Source organism: Salvelinus namaycush, chromosome 18 (assembly GCF_016432855.1).
Source record: "Salvelinus namaycush isolate Seneca chromosome 18, SaNama_1.0, whole genome shotgun sequence".
NCBI classification, from domain to species: domain Eukaryota; kingdom Metazoa; phylum Chordata; class Actinopteri; order Salmoniformes; family Salmonidae; genus Salvelinus; species Salvelinus namaycush.
The window spans coordinates 2,316,582-2,331,363 of NC_052324.1; the positions used below are offsets into that span (position 1 = coordinate 2,316,582).

General features: G+C 47.9%; 1 protein-coding gene across 1 annotated transcript in view; it reads right to left on the reverse strand.

Moving 5' to 3' along the window:
• Positions 1 to 14,782, reverse strand: part of LOC120063010 (EMI domain-containing protein 1-like) — a 109,217-nt gene that overhangs the window by 19,845 nt on the left and 74,590 nt on the right. The window contains exons 5-9 of the mRNA XM_039013092.1: positions 7,569 to 7,679; positions 7,269 to 7,330; positions 6,837 to 6,969; positions 466 to 510; positions 278 to 367 (exon numbers count right to left, since the gene is read on the reverse strand). Coding sequence (XP_038869020.1) covers positions 278 to 367; positions 466 to 510; positions 6,837 to 6,969; positions 7,269 to 7,330; positions 7,569 to 7,679 — 441 coding nt within the window. The remainder of the gene's footprint in view (positions 1 to 277; positions 368 to 465; positions 511 to 6,836; positions 6,970 to 7,268; positions 7,331 to 7,568; positions 7,680 to 14,782) is intronic.

A 14,782-nucleotide genomic window follows, 5' to 3' on the forward strand; every position in this document is an offset into this window, starting at 1 on the left:
TCTTTACCACAAGCGTATTTATTGACAAACAGTGTCAATGTCTTGTAACACAAGAAGCATTTGTTTGACATCGGTGCACCCTGCTTAATCAACTGTAAATCTGGAATTATCTGTTATTCATGAAACAAACATCTACTGAGTACAGTCTGTTATTATCATATTTCAGCCAAAAGGAATGACTGTCACACATTTGGAGGCTTACACAATTTTACAGTGAAATCAGTGGTTGTTATAAATCATACACTCTGTCATTGTCTAGTTACAGAAAGTATCTTACCCACTGGTCCTGGGGTCCCAGAAGGGCCTCTCACCCCAGCCTCGCCCCTGGGGCCACTGGGGCCCGGCAGTCCCCGAGACCCGAGCTTCCCTGAACAAAGACACTAGTAACCATTGAGCCATACTGATACAGCCACAAAATATAGCTTGTGTTACAAAGCAATGACTGACTTGACACCTCAAACCTACCATCTTGTCCAGGGGTACCGTCTCTGCCTCTATCGCCCTGTGGACCTGTGTGTTTGGGAAGCAATAGACAGGCGTCAGAGAGCAGACAAGGGCCCAAGGAAAGAGGGAGAGAAAGGGGTCGTCCATTGCCTTGTGTGGAAAAATGGACTAGACGTTGAGTGATTCTTGAGGTGAAGGGTTACCAGATGGAGGTGGCAGAGCAGTAGAGCCGTGCACTGGATTAGATAGACTCGCTGAAAGACTAAGCACTGAGATGTTAATTAGGGCCACAGAGGTGCCAGAGAGGAACAAACCCCTTAGCTAGTCATGGGAGACTAAAACCCAAGAGTCCCACACAGGGCAGCAGATTCTGCGAAATTAAAGCTCCTATATTGTAGTGAAACTCAAAACGTACAGTACCAGTCCAAAGTTTGGACACACCTACTCATTCAAGGGTTTTTTATTTTTTCATTCTACATTGTAGAATAATAGTGAAGACATCAAAACTATGAAATAACACATATGGAATCATGTAGTAACCAAAAAAGCATTAAACAAATCAAAATATATTTTCTATTTGAGATTCTTCAAAGTAGCCACCCTTTGCCTTGATGACAGCTTTGCACACTCTTGGCATTCCCTCAACCAGCTACATGAGGTAGTCACCTGGAATGCGTTTCAAGGGGTGCCTTGTTAAAAGTTCATTTGTGGAATTTCTTTCCTTCTTAATGCGTTTGAGGCTATCAGTTATGTTGTGACAAGGTAGGGGGGTATACAGAAGATAGACCTATCTGGTAAAAGACCAAGTCCATATTAAGGCAAGAACAACTCAAATAAGCCAAGAGAAACGACTTTGAAAGTTTCTTCAAATCAAATCAACTCAAATTTTATTGGTCACATACACATGGTTAGCAGATGTTAATGCGAATGTAGCGAAATGCTTGTGCCTCTAGTTCCGACAGTGTAAGTAATCTAACAATTTCCCAACAACTACCTAATACACTCAAATCTAAAGGGGTGAATGAGAATATGTACATATAAATATATGGATGGGAGATGGCCGAGCGGCATAGGCAAGGTGCAATAGAGTATATACATATCATATGAGTAATGTAAGTTAATTCTGGCTGCAAGCCCGAGGCCGCCCACAATATGACAACAGCCACTTCAAGTGCAGGGCGCGAAATTCAAAATATATATTTTTTTAATATTTAACTTTCACACATTAACAAGTCCAATACAGCAAATGAAAGGTACACATCTTGTGAATCCAGCCAACATGTCCGATTTTTAAAATGTTTTACAGCGAAAACAGCACGTATATTTATGTTAGCTCACCACCAAATACAAAAAAGGACAGACATTTTTCACAGCACAGGTAGCATGCACAAAGCCAACCTAACTAACCAAGAACCAACCAAACTAACCAAGAAACAACTTCATCAGATGACAGTCTTATAACATGTTATTCAATAAATCTATGTTTTGTTCGAAAAATGTGCATATTTCAGGTATAAATCATAGTTTACATTGCAGCTACAATCAGAAATTGCACCGAAAGCAGACAGAATAATTACAGACACCAACGCCAAATACCTAAATACTCATCATAAAACATTTCTGAAAAATACTTAGTGTACAGCAAATGAAAGACAGGCATCTTGTGATTCCAGACAATATTTACGATTTATTAAGTGTTTTACAGCGAAAACACAATATAGCGTTATATTAGCTTACCACAATAGCCAAAAACACAAGCCATTTCCCAGCAGTAAAAGTTAGCGATCGTAACAAACCAGTAAAAGATATATAATTTTTGACTAACCTTGATATTCTTCATCAGATGACAGTCCTATAACATCAGGTTATACATACACTTATGTTCGAAAATGTGCATATTTAGAGCTGAAATCAATGGTTATACATTGTGCTAACTTAGCTACTTTTTCCCACAACGTCCGGATTTTTTTCTGACACTTTTTCTGACACACATATTCTGACCAAATAGCTATTCATAAACATAACTAAAAAATACATGTTGTATAGGAAATGATAGATCCACTAGTTCTTAATGCAATCGCCGTGTTAGAATTCTAAAAATAACTTCATTTCGACATACAGCTTCGGTATAGCTAGAGTACCCAAAAGCTGGGCGCCAACGACTAGTTCACATGTACGACAGATATATGAAATAGCATCATAAAATGTTTCCTACTTTTGCTGATCTTCCATCAGAATGTTGTACAAGGTGTCCTTTGTCAAGAACAATCGTTGTTTGGATTTAGAACGGCCTCTTTCCCTCTCGATTTAGCAAGCACACTAGCCAAGTGGCACGAATCTCTCCATGTCAACAAACGGAAGAGAACGGAACACGGCAAAACTCCCGAAAAAATCTCAATAATCTGATTAAACTATATTGAAAAAACATACTTTACGATGATATGGTCACATGTATCAAATAAAATCAAAGCCGGAGATAGTAGTCGCCTATAACGACAGCTTTTCAAAAGGCAAATCCAGGTCCCTCTTTGCGCCTTCCTGAAAACAGGAAATGGGGGACACGTCATTCCAAGAGCTGTAATTCGAGTCCAGATCAAGTTACACACTCCATTTCTTCTCTCACTCCTTGTCGACATCTAGTGGAAGACGTATGAAGTGCATCTAAACTAATAAATAACAAGGACTTTAATAGGCAGCCCCTAGAACAGAGCCTCAATTTCAGACTTTCCACTTCCTGTCAGGAAGTTTGCTGCAAAATGAGTTCTGTTTTACTCACAGATATAATTCAAACGGTTTTAGAAACTAGAGAGTGTTTTCTATCCAATAGTAATAATAATATGCATATTGTACGAGCAAGAATTGAGTACGAGGCCGTTTGAAATGGGCACCTTTTATCTGGCTACTCAATACTGCCCCTGCAGCCAAAACAGGATATGTAAACATTATTAAAGTGGCATTATTTAAAGTGGCATTGTTCAAAGTAACTAGTGGGATGGTAACGGTGTGAACAGGCAGTGGCTCGGGTGGTTGTTGTCCTTTATGATCTTTTTTGCCTTCCTGTGACATAGGGTGCTGTAGGTGTCATGGAGGGCAGGTATTTTCCCCCCGGTGATGTGTTGCACAGACCGCATCACCCTCTGGAGAGCCTTGCGGTTGAGGGCAGTGCAGTTGCCGTGCCAGGCTGTGATACAGCCCGACAGGATGCTCTCGATTGTGCATCTGTAAAAGTTTGTCAGGGTTTTGGGTGACAAGCCACATTTCTTCAGCCTCCTGAGGTTGAAGAGACGCTGTTGCGCCTTCTTCACCACACTGTCTGTGTGGGTGGACCATTTCAGTTTGTCTGTGATGTGTACGCCAAGGAACTTAAAACTGTCCACCATCTCCACTGCTGTCGCTTCGATGTGGCTAGGGGGGTGCTCCCTCTGCTGTTTCCTGAAGTCCACGATCATCTCCTTTCTTTTGTTGACGTTGAGTGACAGGTTGTTTTCCTGACACCCCACTCCGAGTGCCCTCACCTCCTCCCTGTAGGCTGTCTCGTCGTTGTTGGTAATCAAGTCCACTACTGTTGTGTCATCTGCAAACTTGATGATTGAGTTGGAGGCGTGCATGGCCACGCACCCTTGTGGGGCTCCAGTGTTGAGGGTCAGCGAAGTGGAGATGTTGTTTCCTACCTTCACCACCTAGGGGTGGCCAGTCAGAAAGTCCAGGACCCAATTGCACAGGGCGAGGTTGAGACCCAGGGTCTCCAGCTTGAGGATGAGCTTGGAGGGTACTATGGTGTTGAATGCTGAGCTGTAGTCAATGAACAGCATTCTTACATAGGTATTCCTCTTGTCCAGATGGGATAGGGCAGTGTGCAGTGTGATGGCGATTGCATTGTCTGTGGACCTGTTGGGGCGGTATGCAAACTGAAGTGGGTCTAGGGTGGCCAGTAAGGTGGAGGTGATATGATCTTTGATTAGTCTCTCAAAGCACTTCATGATGACAGAAGGGAGTGCTACGGGGCGGTAGTCATTTAGTTCAGTTATCTTTGCCTTCTTGGGTACAGGAACAATGGTGGCCATCTTGAAGCATGTGGGGACAGCAGACTGGGATAGGGAGCGATTGAATATGTCCTTAAACACACCAGCCAGCTGGTCTGCGCATGCTCTCAGGACACGGCTAAGGAAGTCGTCTGGGCCAGCAGCCTTGCAAGAGTTAACATGTTTAAATGTTTTACTCACGTCAGCCACAGAGAAGGAGAAGGGGGGGTCCTTGTTAGCGGGCCGCGACGGTGGCACTGTTATCCTCAAAATGGGCAAAGAAGGTGTTAAGTTTATCTGGAAGCGTGACATCGGTGTCCGTGACGTGGCTGGTTTTCTTTTTGTAGTCCGTGATTTCCTGCAGACCCTGCCACATACGTCTCATGTCTGAGCCGTTGAATTGCAACTCCACTTTGTCCCTGTACCGACATTTCAATTGTTTGATTGCCTTGTGGAGGGAATAACTATACTGTTTATATTCAGCCATATTCCCAGACCTCTTTCCATGGTTAAATGCGGTGGTTCGCGCTTTCAGTTTTGCGCAAATGCCACCATCCATCCACGGATTCTGGTTAGGGTAGGTTAAATAGTCACATTGGGTACAACATCTCCAATGCGTTTCTTTATAAACTCACTCACCGAGTCAGTGTATAGATCGATGTTGTTCTCTGAGTCTGACCGGAACATATCCCAGTCCGCGTGATCAAAACAATTTTGAAGAGTGAATTCCGATTGGTCAGACCAGCGTTGAATGGTTCTAGTCACTGTTACATCCTGTTTGAGTTTCTGCCTAGAAGACGGTTGGATTCTCTTGGGAGGTAATATGGCCGGCATTTGATTGTAAGGAATTCTAGGTCCGGTGAGCAGAAGGACTTGAGTTCCTGTATGTTGTTATGGTTACACCATGAGTCGTTAATCATGAAGCATATACCTCCGCCCTTCCTCTTCCCAGAAAGGTGATTATCTCTGTCGGCGCGATGCATGGAGAAGCCCAGTGACTGAACCGATTCCGACAACATATCCTGAGAGAGCCATGTTTCCGTGAAACAGAATTTGACAATCTCTGATGTCTCTCTGGAAGGCAACCTTTGCTCAAATTTCATCTACCTTGTTGTCAAGAGACTGGACATTGGTGAGTAGTATACTCGGGAGCGGTAGGCGATGTGCACGTCTACGGAGCCTGATCAGGAGGCCGCTCCGTCTGCCCCTTCTGCGGTGCCGTTGTTTTGGGTCGGCTTCTGGGATTAGATCCATTGTCCTGGGTGGTGTTCCAAACAGAGGATCCACTTCGGGAAAGTCGTGTTCCTGGTCGTAATGTTGGTAAGTTGACGTCGCTCTTATATCCAATAGTTCCTCCCGGCTGTATGTAGTAAGACTTAAGATTTCCTGGGGTAACAATGTAAGAAATAGTACATAAAAAAACAAAATACTGCATAGTTTCCTAAGGACTCGAAGCGAGTCGACCATCTCTGTCGGCGCCATCTTGCTAAAAAAAAAGTAGCAAAATGCATCAAGCTCTATGATGAAATTCCTCATCTCAATTTGAGATTCCTCATACTGAAGAATCTCAAATAGAAAATATATGTTGATTTTTTAACACTATTTTGGTTACTACATGATTTCATATCTGTTATTTCATAGTTTTGATGTCTTCACTATGATTCTATAATGTAGAAATGATAAAATAAAGAAAAACCAAACTTTTGACTGCTACTGTATACACAGAACAGATCATTTCTCTCTCTCTCAAAACTACTAAGACTGACCCACAAACATTGTCTGTGTGGCAGGACAAACATAATGGTGCATTTACATTCTTCTACAGGCCTCAGAAGGCCAGTGGTGATCTTAACCTGAGAGAGCCTTTGGCTAAAACAGATTTGAATGTAATTGGGTGGAAGTTGATACACTATTGAAAAGCCTTTTGAAAGTGCACCAGCAGAACACTCTATCTTTCTAGCTGCAGCCAACGCTGGGCTGAGCTCCAGGGAAGGAGAGGGCTTTCATGCCCTGAAGTGTTCACTTTCCACACAACAGAACCCTGAAAGAGAGCAGCGCAGACAACTGGAAATTAGTGTGTGTGTGTGTGTGTGTGTGTGTGTGTGTGTGTGTGTGTGCGTGCGTGCGTGCGTGCGTGCGTGCGTGCGTGCGTGCGTGCGTGCGTGCGTGCGTGCACGTCTCTCTCTTAGCGACAGAAAAAATATGATATGGGGGAGGAGAGCAGGTTGAGATGCAATGGAGAACGAAGAGAGCCGTGCAGAGTGATTTTCTAAGAAATTATCAAACATAACCTGCTTCACTCAAATCAGTAGGAATACATGGCTGTTCCTAAAACCTGCCCATACATGTGTATAGGAGACTTGTACGTACCTACGGGTCCCTGCTCGCCAGGGGCTCCTTTGGTTTGTGGAGCCCCTGTCTGTGAGGAAGACTCCGGTGCCGTTCCTTCTTCACCCTGTAGGTGGCGGTGTGAAGTGGAGGCAGGAGAGGACAGCACTTGGACCTATTGGATAAAGTAAGAAAGAGAGAAATTTGAAGAGATGTTTTAATTTACATTTTCATTAGGATCCCCATTATCCAACAAAAGTGCCGAAAGCTAGTCTTACTGGGGTCCGACACATAACGAAAAAGACAGATAATACAGATAAAATACTTTACAATTTATTGTAGTGTGAATGTGTGTTTTCATCTATCAGAGAAATGCCAATGCCTTTCAAATGGACTCAAACACTGGTGTTCATGATCAGAGACTGTAGCCTCTCGCTGCAGCACAGTTTTCAGTAGAGGAGTCCATGACTGTACCTTTTCCTCCAGTGAGCTGAGTCTGTCTGTCAGTGCTGTGAATCGACTACAGTTGAGGCAATCTGGAGAACAGACAAAGAAAAAAATACTATACGTGGACAAGTATCGATATCTGCAAAAAGCACTTCCAAAAATGTACTTCAGTGAATATGAGAAACATGGGGCCTGAGTGTTAAAGCAAAACATTGTAAAGGAGAAAATTGGATCCCAGGTGTTCTGAGTCTGATGATATTTAAAATAGAAATATGGTTACAGGTGTCATAGTACTGTATGAGAGAGTGTTAGGGTCCTGGTTCTTACTGGTGGAGAGCTGCTCCCCTGTTCCTGCTTCTGTGCGGGCAGAGGCAGGAGGTCGGCGGAGAGTGGACGGCTTCCTCACCGCCTCCTGAGCCACCAGCTGGTTTCCTGACTCTGCAGCGGAAGATGAAGGGGAGGATGAAGAGGAGTCAGTTCCGTAGACCACACAGTGAGTTCATACAGTCGTCATTCCGTTATGATGCAGTAAGTCAGTCATTCAAATGGCCCTTATAAGCAGTGGGGCTTCCAGACAACAGTACAATCAGTCCACATCAACAAGAAAATACCAACCCTCCCACAAAGTATTTTCACTCAATTTCGGAATGCTCAGTGGTGTCAATATTTCCTTGTCAATTCAGTATTCTTTTTTTATTCCATTATTTTTATTCACATGATTTGGCATTCTGATTATGATGAAGCACAGTGGCAGGCTAGTTGGACTGCATGAGAGTTCTGCTCTGAAAGCCCTGGGCAAAAACTATCTAGTGTCCTGTGACTGCAAGGAGACAGGGAGGTTCTCTCTACCAGGTGACCTCACCAACACCACTGTCAGGGTGGGCTAGCAGGTGAGGAACACAGTGTCACGACTCCTACCGAAGGTAGCTCCTCTTCCTGTTCGGGTGGCGCTCGGCGGTCGTCGTCACCGGCCTACTAGCTGCCACCGATCCCTTTTCCTTTTTCTGTTGTTTTTGTCTGATTAGTAACACCTGTTTCTTGTTTGGGTTTTAGTTGGGCTATTTAAGCCGGTAGGCCCGCCTGCTCTTTGTGCGGGCTTATTGATTTTCCACTGTGTTATTGTGTGGTAGTGCGTGTTGTTTTTGGGTTTTCCCTCCGGACTAGTTAAGTCCTGGTTTTGGGCATTTGTGTATGTGAGCCCAGTATCTTGGCGAGTACTATTTTTCCTGTGCGTAATAAAGCGCTATTTCTGTCCTCCTGCCTCCTGCGCCTGACTCCGCACCCACTACGCCCAGTGCGTTACAGAAGCCCGCAACCTCAAATGAAGTCAGCAGGAGCAGCGGCCACCCCCCTTCCATCGATGGAGGAACGCGTCCTCCATCATACCACCATCCTCCATCGGATTGGGTCTGCGATGGACCAGATGATGGAGAGAATGGACCAATGGGAGAGGAGTGGTCCGGCTCCAGCGCACTTCGTCTTGCCCCCCCGAGGGAGTACGATGGAGCGGCGGCTGAATGCCAGGGGTTTCTACTCCAGCTCGAGTTGTACCTGGCCACCGTGAGGCCGACTCCCTCGGGGGAGGAGAGTGTGAGCATCCTCGTCTCCTGCCTGACGGGTCAAGCTCTGGAGTGGGCCAACGCCATTTGGAATGGCCCAGACTCGGCGAGGGAGCACTATTCCACCTTAGGCAGGAGACGAGGAGCGCACAGGACTTTGCGTTGGAGTTCCGGACCTTGGCCGCTGGGGCCGGGTGGAACGACAGGGCCCTGATGGACCACTACCGGAGCTAGCGTGTGGGGACGCCACTCTCTCCCTCGACGAACTTATAGACATGTCAATCCGGCTGGACAATCTGCTAGCTGCCCGCGGGCGTTCAGAAAGGGTCCTGTCAGTTCCACCTCCTAGCCCTCCCGCTCCCATTCCTTTGGAGTTAGGGGGGGCTGCTTCGAGGGGTACCGGAGGAGGAGGCTCCTCCTGCACCAGCTGTGGTCGGAGAGGACACACGGCCGACCGGTGCTGGAGGAGCCCGTCTGGGAGTCGAGAGGGCAGGCAGAACACTTCTCGGTCACCCCAGGTGAGTCAGCATCAAACTCACCCAGAGCCCCCTGTTGGTCACATGTTTGTATACATTTTTTTCCTTGATTTTTCTCCCTCTTCCCAGCATAAGGCGCTAGTCGATTCAGGCGCAGCTGGGAACTTTATGGATCGCGGACTCGCCCTCAAGCTGGGAATTCCACTGGTGCCGATAGATCCCCCCTTCCCCGTGCACTCCTTAGATAGCCGGCCATTAGGGTCAGGGCTGGTCAGGGAGGCCACGGTTCCACTGGACATGATAATGCAGGGGGATCAATCATAGGGAGCGGATTAGTCTCTTCCTTATCGATTCACCTGCGTTTCCAGGTGCTGGGGGTTCCCTGGCTGGCCAGTCACAATCCCAGGATTTCGTGGAGACAGGGGGTTCTCCAGGGGTGGTCAGAGGAGTGTTCAGGTAGGTGTATGGGAGTTTCCATCGGTGCCACGTCGGTGGAGAGTCCAGACCAGGTTTCCACTGTGCGCATTCCCTCTGAGTATGCCGATTTGGCTATCACCTTCTGTAAGAAGAGGGCGACTAAATTATCACCTCATCGACAGGGGGTTTGTGCGATAAACCTCCAGGTAAACGCTGCGCTTCCCAGGAGTCACGTGTACCCATTGTCACAGGAGGAGACGTTGGCTATGGAGACATATGTCACGGAATCTCTGGGACAGGGGTACATTCGGCCCTCCATTTCACCCGTCTTCTCAAGTTTCTTTTTTGTGAAGAAAACAGAGGGAGGTCTGCGTCCGTGCATTGATTATAGAGGTCTCAATTCCATCACAGTGGGGTTTAGTTACCCACTACCTCTCATCGCTACGGCGGTGGAATCATTTCTTGGAGCGCGGTTTTTCACGAAACTGAACCTCAAGAGCGCGTATAATCTGGTGCGTATTCGGGAGGGAGACGAGTGGAAAACCGCGTTTAGTACCACATCGGGCCATTATGAGTACCTCGTCATGCCGTATGGGTTAAAGAATGCTCCAGCCGTCTTTCAATCCTTTGTAGACGAGATTCTCAGGGACCTGCACGGGCAGGGCGTGGTCGTATATATCGATGATATCCTGATCTATTCCGCCACACGCGCCACGCATGTGTCTCTGGTGCGCAAGGTGCTTGGTAGACTGCTGGAGCATCTATACGTCAAGGTTGAGAAGTGTGTGTTTACATTTACATTTAAGTCATTTAGCAGACGCTCTTATCCAGAGCGACTTACAAATTGGAAAGTTCATACATATTCATCCTGGTCCCCCCGTGGGAAATGAACCCACAACCCTGGCGTTGCAAGCGCCATGCTCTACCAACTGAGCCACACGGGACCACGTGTTCTCCAAACGAGCCATCTCCTTCCTGGGTTATCGCATTTCCACCTCGGGGGTGGTGATGGAGTGTGACCGCGTTAAGGCCGTGCGTAATTGGCCGACTCCAACCACGGTGAAGGAGGTGCAGCGGTTTTTAGGGTTTGCCAATTACTACCGGAGGTTTATCCGGGGTTTTGGCCAGGTAGCGGCCCCCATTACCTCACTGCTGAAGGGGGGGCCGGTGCGTTTACGGTGGTCGGCAAAGGCTGACAGAGCCTTCAATCGGTTGAAGGCGCTGTTCACTGATGCGCCCGTGTTGGCGCACCCGGACCCCTCTTTAGCGTTCATAGTGGAGATGGACGCGTCCGCGGCTGGGGTGGGTGCCGTGCTATCACAGCGCTCGGGGACGCCACCAAAACTCCGCCCCTGCGCTTTCTTTTCGAAGAAGCTTGGTCCGGCGGAGCGTAACTATGATGTGGGGGACCGAGAGTTGTTAGCTGTGGTAAAGGCCCTGAAGGTGTGGAGACACTGGCTTGAGGGGGCTAAGCACCCTTTTCTCATCTGGACTGACCACCGGAATCTGGAGTATATCCGGGCAGCTAGGAGACTGAATACGCATCAGGCAAGGTGGGCCATGTTCTTCACCCGATTTAGGTTCACCATCTCGTATAGACCAGGTTCCCTGAACACGAAGGCCGACGCGCTGTCCCGTCTCTATGACACGGAGGATCGGCCCATCGATCCTACTCCCATCCTTCCAGCCTCTAGGCTGGTGGCACCGGTGGTATGGGAGGTGGACACGGACATTGAGCGGGCGTTACAGGGGCGGCAGGGTAGCCTAGTGGTTAGAGCGTTGGGCTAGTAACCGAAAGGTTGCAAGTTCAAATCCCCGAGCTGACAAGGTACAAATCTGTCGTTCTGCCCCTGAACAAGGCAGTTAACCCACTGTTCCTAGGCCGTCATTGAAAATAAGAGTTTGTTCTTAACTGACTTGCCTAGCTAAATAAAAAGGTTAAATGTAAGTCGCTCTGGATAAGAGCGTCTGCTAAATGACTTAAATGTAATGTAATGTAAATGTTACGGGTGGAACCTGCGCCTCCACAATGTCCTACAGGTCGCAAGTACGTGCCGCTTGGTGTTCGTGATCAATTGATTCGGTGGGCTCACACACTACCCTCTTCGGGTCATCCTGGTGTGGCAAGGACAGTGCGGGGTCTTAGGGGGAAGTACTGGTGGCCCACCTTGGCTAGGAACGTGAGGTTCTATGTCTCTTCCTGTTCGGTGTGCGCCCAGAGTAAGGCTCCTAGGCACCTTCCTAGAGGGAAGTTACAGCCCCTCCCCGTTCCACAACGGCCGTGGTCTCACCAGTCGGTGGACTTCCTTACCGATCTTCTCCCGTTGCCCGGTCTCCCTACGGCCCTACAGACTGACAGGCTCTATTTACCCACGTCTTCCGGCACTACGGGGTGCCGGAGGACATCGTCTCTGATCAGGGTCCCCAGTTCACGTCCCGAGTGTGGAGGGCGTTTATGGAGCGTCTGGGGGTCTCGGTCAGTTTGACCTCTGGTTATCACCCCGAGAGTAATGGGCAGGTGGAGAGAGTGAACCAGGAGGTGGGTAGGTTTCTGCGGTCGTATTGCCAGGACCGGCCAGGGGAGTGGTCAAGGTACGTCCCATGGGCGGAGTTGGCCCAGAACTCACTCCGCCACTCCTCCACGAACATGTCACCATTTCAATGCGTGTTGGGCTACCAGCTGGTCCTGGCGCCGTGGCATCAGAGTCAGACCGAGGCTCCTGCGGTGGAGGAGTGGGTGCAGCGCTCCAAGGAGACCTGGAGGGCCGTCCAGGAATCCCTTAAGCAAGCCGGTGGACGGCAGAAGAGGAGCGCTGACAGCCACCGCAGTGAGGCCCCCGTGTTCGTACCGGGGGACAGGGTCTGGCTCTCGACCCGAAACCTACCCCTCCGCTTGCCCTGCCAGAAGCTGGGGCCGCAGTGTGTGGGGCCCTTCAAAGTCCTGAGGAGGATAAACGAGGTGTGTTATAGATTACAACTCCCTTCCTATTATCGTATTAACCCCTCGTTTCATGTGTCTCTCCTCAGGCCGGTGGTAGCTGGTCCCCTGCAAGAAGGTGAGGTGTAGGAGGTCCCTCCGCCCCCTCTGGACATCGAGGGGTCCCCGGCGTACACAGTACGTGCTGTTCTGGACTCGAGACGCCGGGTGAGGGGCCTGCAGTACCTCGTGGACTGGGAGGGGTACGGCCCGGAGGAGAGGTGCTGGGTACCGGTGGGGGACATCTTGGATCCGTCACTGTTGAGGGATTTCCATCGCCTCCATATGGATCGCCCTGCGCCTCGCCCTCCGGGTCACCCTCGAGGCCGGTGTAGGCGGGCTGCGGGAGCCGCGCGTCAGGAGGGGGGTACTGTCACGACTCCTACCGAAGGTGGCTCCTCTTCCTGTTCGGGTGGCGCTCGGCGGTCGTCGTCACCGGCCTACTAGCTGCCACCGATCCCATTTCCCTTTTCTGTTGTTTTTGTCTGATTAGTAACACCTGTTTCTTGTTTGGGTTTTAGTTGGGCTATTTAAGCCGGTAGGCCCGCCTGCTCTTTGTGCGGGCTTATTGATTTGCCACTGTGTTATTGTGTGGTAGTGCGTGTTGTTTTTGGGTTTTCCCTCCGGACTAGTTAGGTCCTGGTTTTGGGCATTTGTGTATGTGAGCCCAGTATCTTGGCGAGTACTATTTTTCCTGTGCGTAATAAAGCTCTATTTCTGTCCTCCTGCCTCCTGCGCCTGACTCCGCACCCACTACGCCCAGTGCGTTACACACAGGGGAGAGGGATGGACGGATGGAGGAATGGATAGAAAGAGGGATGATAATGCTAGAGCAGGCGTGACTTTTATCTCTGTCCTGTACCCCATCCATAGAGCCATGATTGCATGGAACTCCATTCCATCTCAGATTGCTCAAGTGAACAGCAAACCTGGCTTTAAAAAACAGCTTCACAGCACTTCAACGCCTCTCCCCTATTTACACAAATTATTTGATGTGTATGTACTGATATGAATGTATAACTCATAGTCTAGATGCTACTGAATTGAGTCACAATTGAGTCAGTACAGAACCTTTCAGTTATATTTTTCTTGTTTTAATATATTTAGTTCTGTCCTTGAGCTATTCTTGTCTATTGTCTGTATTATGTCATGTTTCATATTTTGTGAGGACACCAGGAAGAGTAGCTCCTGCTATCGCAACAGCTAATGGGGATCCTAATAAAATACCAAATACCATACTGTAAACATCCTACAGAAGTAGGATCTTAATTTGAGCCAGTTTGCTACAGCAAGGAAATAATCCTGCAACAACAGGAAATGTGAATTATTATGTGGATACATTTTTCTTAGGGCAAATCAAGTCTGGCATTTTAAAGGGAAAATTACAAACTTTAGAAGCCTTTTTATACCTTGAATACACTACAAGTTTGCATTTCCTGCTGTGCAGAAAGATTCTCAGCAACAAAAGAGTGATCAAATTATTTGTACACTGCAATTGTATCAAATTCACACACAACAAAAGCTACACTTGGCCAAACTGCTTTCATGATTTGATTGAATATAAAAACTGTTTCAGCTCTGAGTGCTCTGTTCTATCTTGCCTGTAGGAGTTTGTGTTACTGCGGGTTGGGGATGTTTTAAATGGGCAGACCTTTGTGGAGTTCCAGACTGTATCCTCTGTGTGTGTTAGTGTTGTTGTGTCTGTATGACCCAGGTGCTGCGGACACAAACAAGAGTCTGGGTTCAGCACCTCGTTAGACGCCAGCCAACACCTCTTCTCAGAGTCAGCTGGAGCCAAAAACATTGCAAACCACTGGCCAACACTGCCTGGAAATAGCACCTGCAACCCTTTCAGGGGCAGGGAGAGACTATTATACTCCTCCAAGAGCTCACTCAATCTCTCTCTGTCATGCACACACAGTCAGCCACACTTACTGTAATATATATTATGCGCTACTGATGCTTGTCAGTGACAGCACAGACAGAAATACAGTACAAAGAGTTCATGTTCTGTTTAGAGTTCAGTGGGAGAAAGCAAAAGAGGACAAAAGAGAGCACAACAGAAAGAGTTAGTGCCCATAAAGAGAGAGAAGGAGAAAGGGAAATGAACAG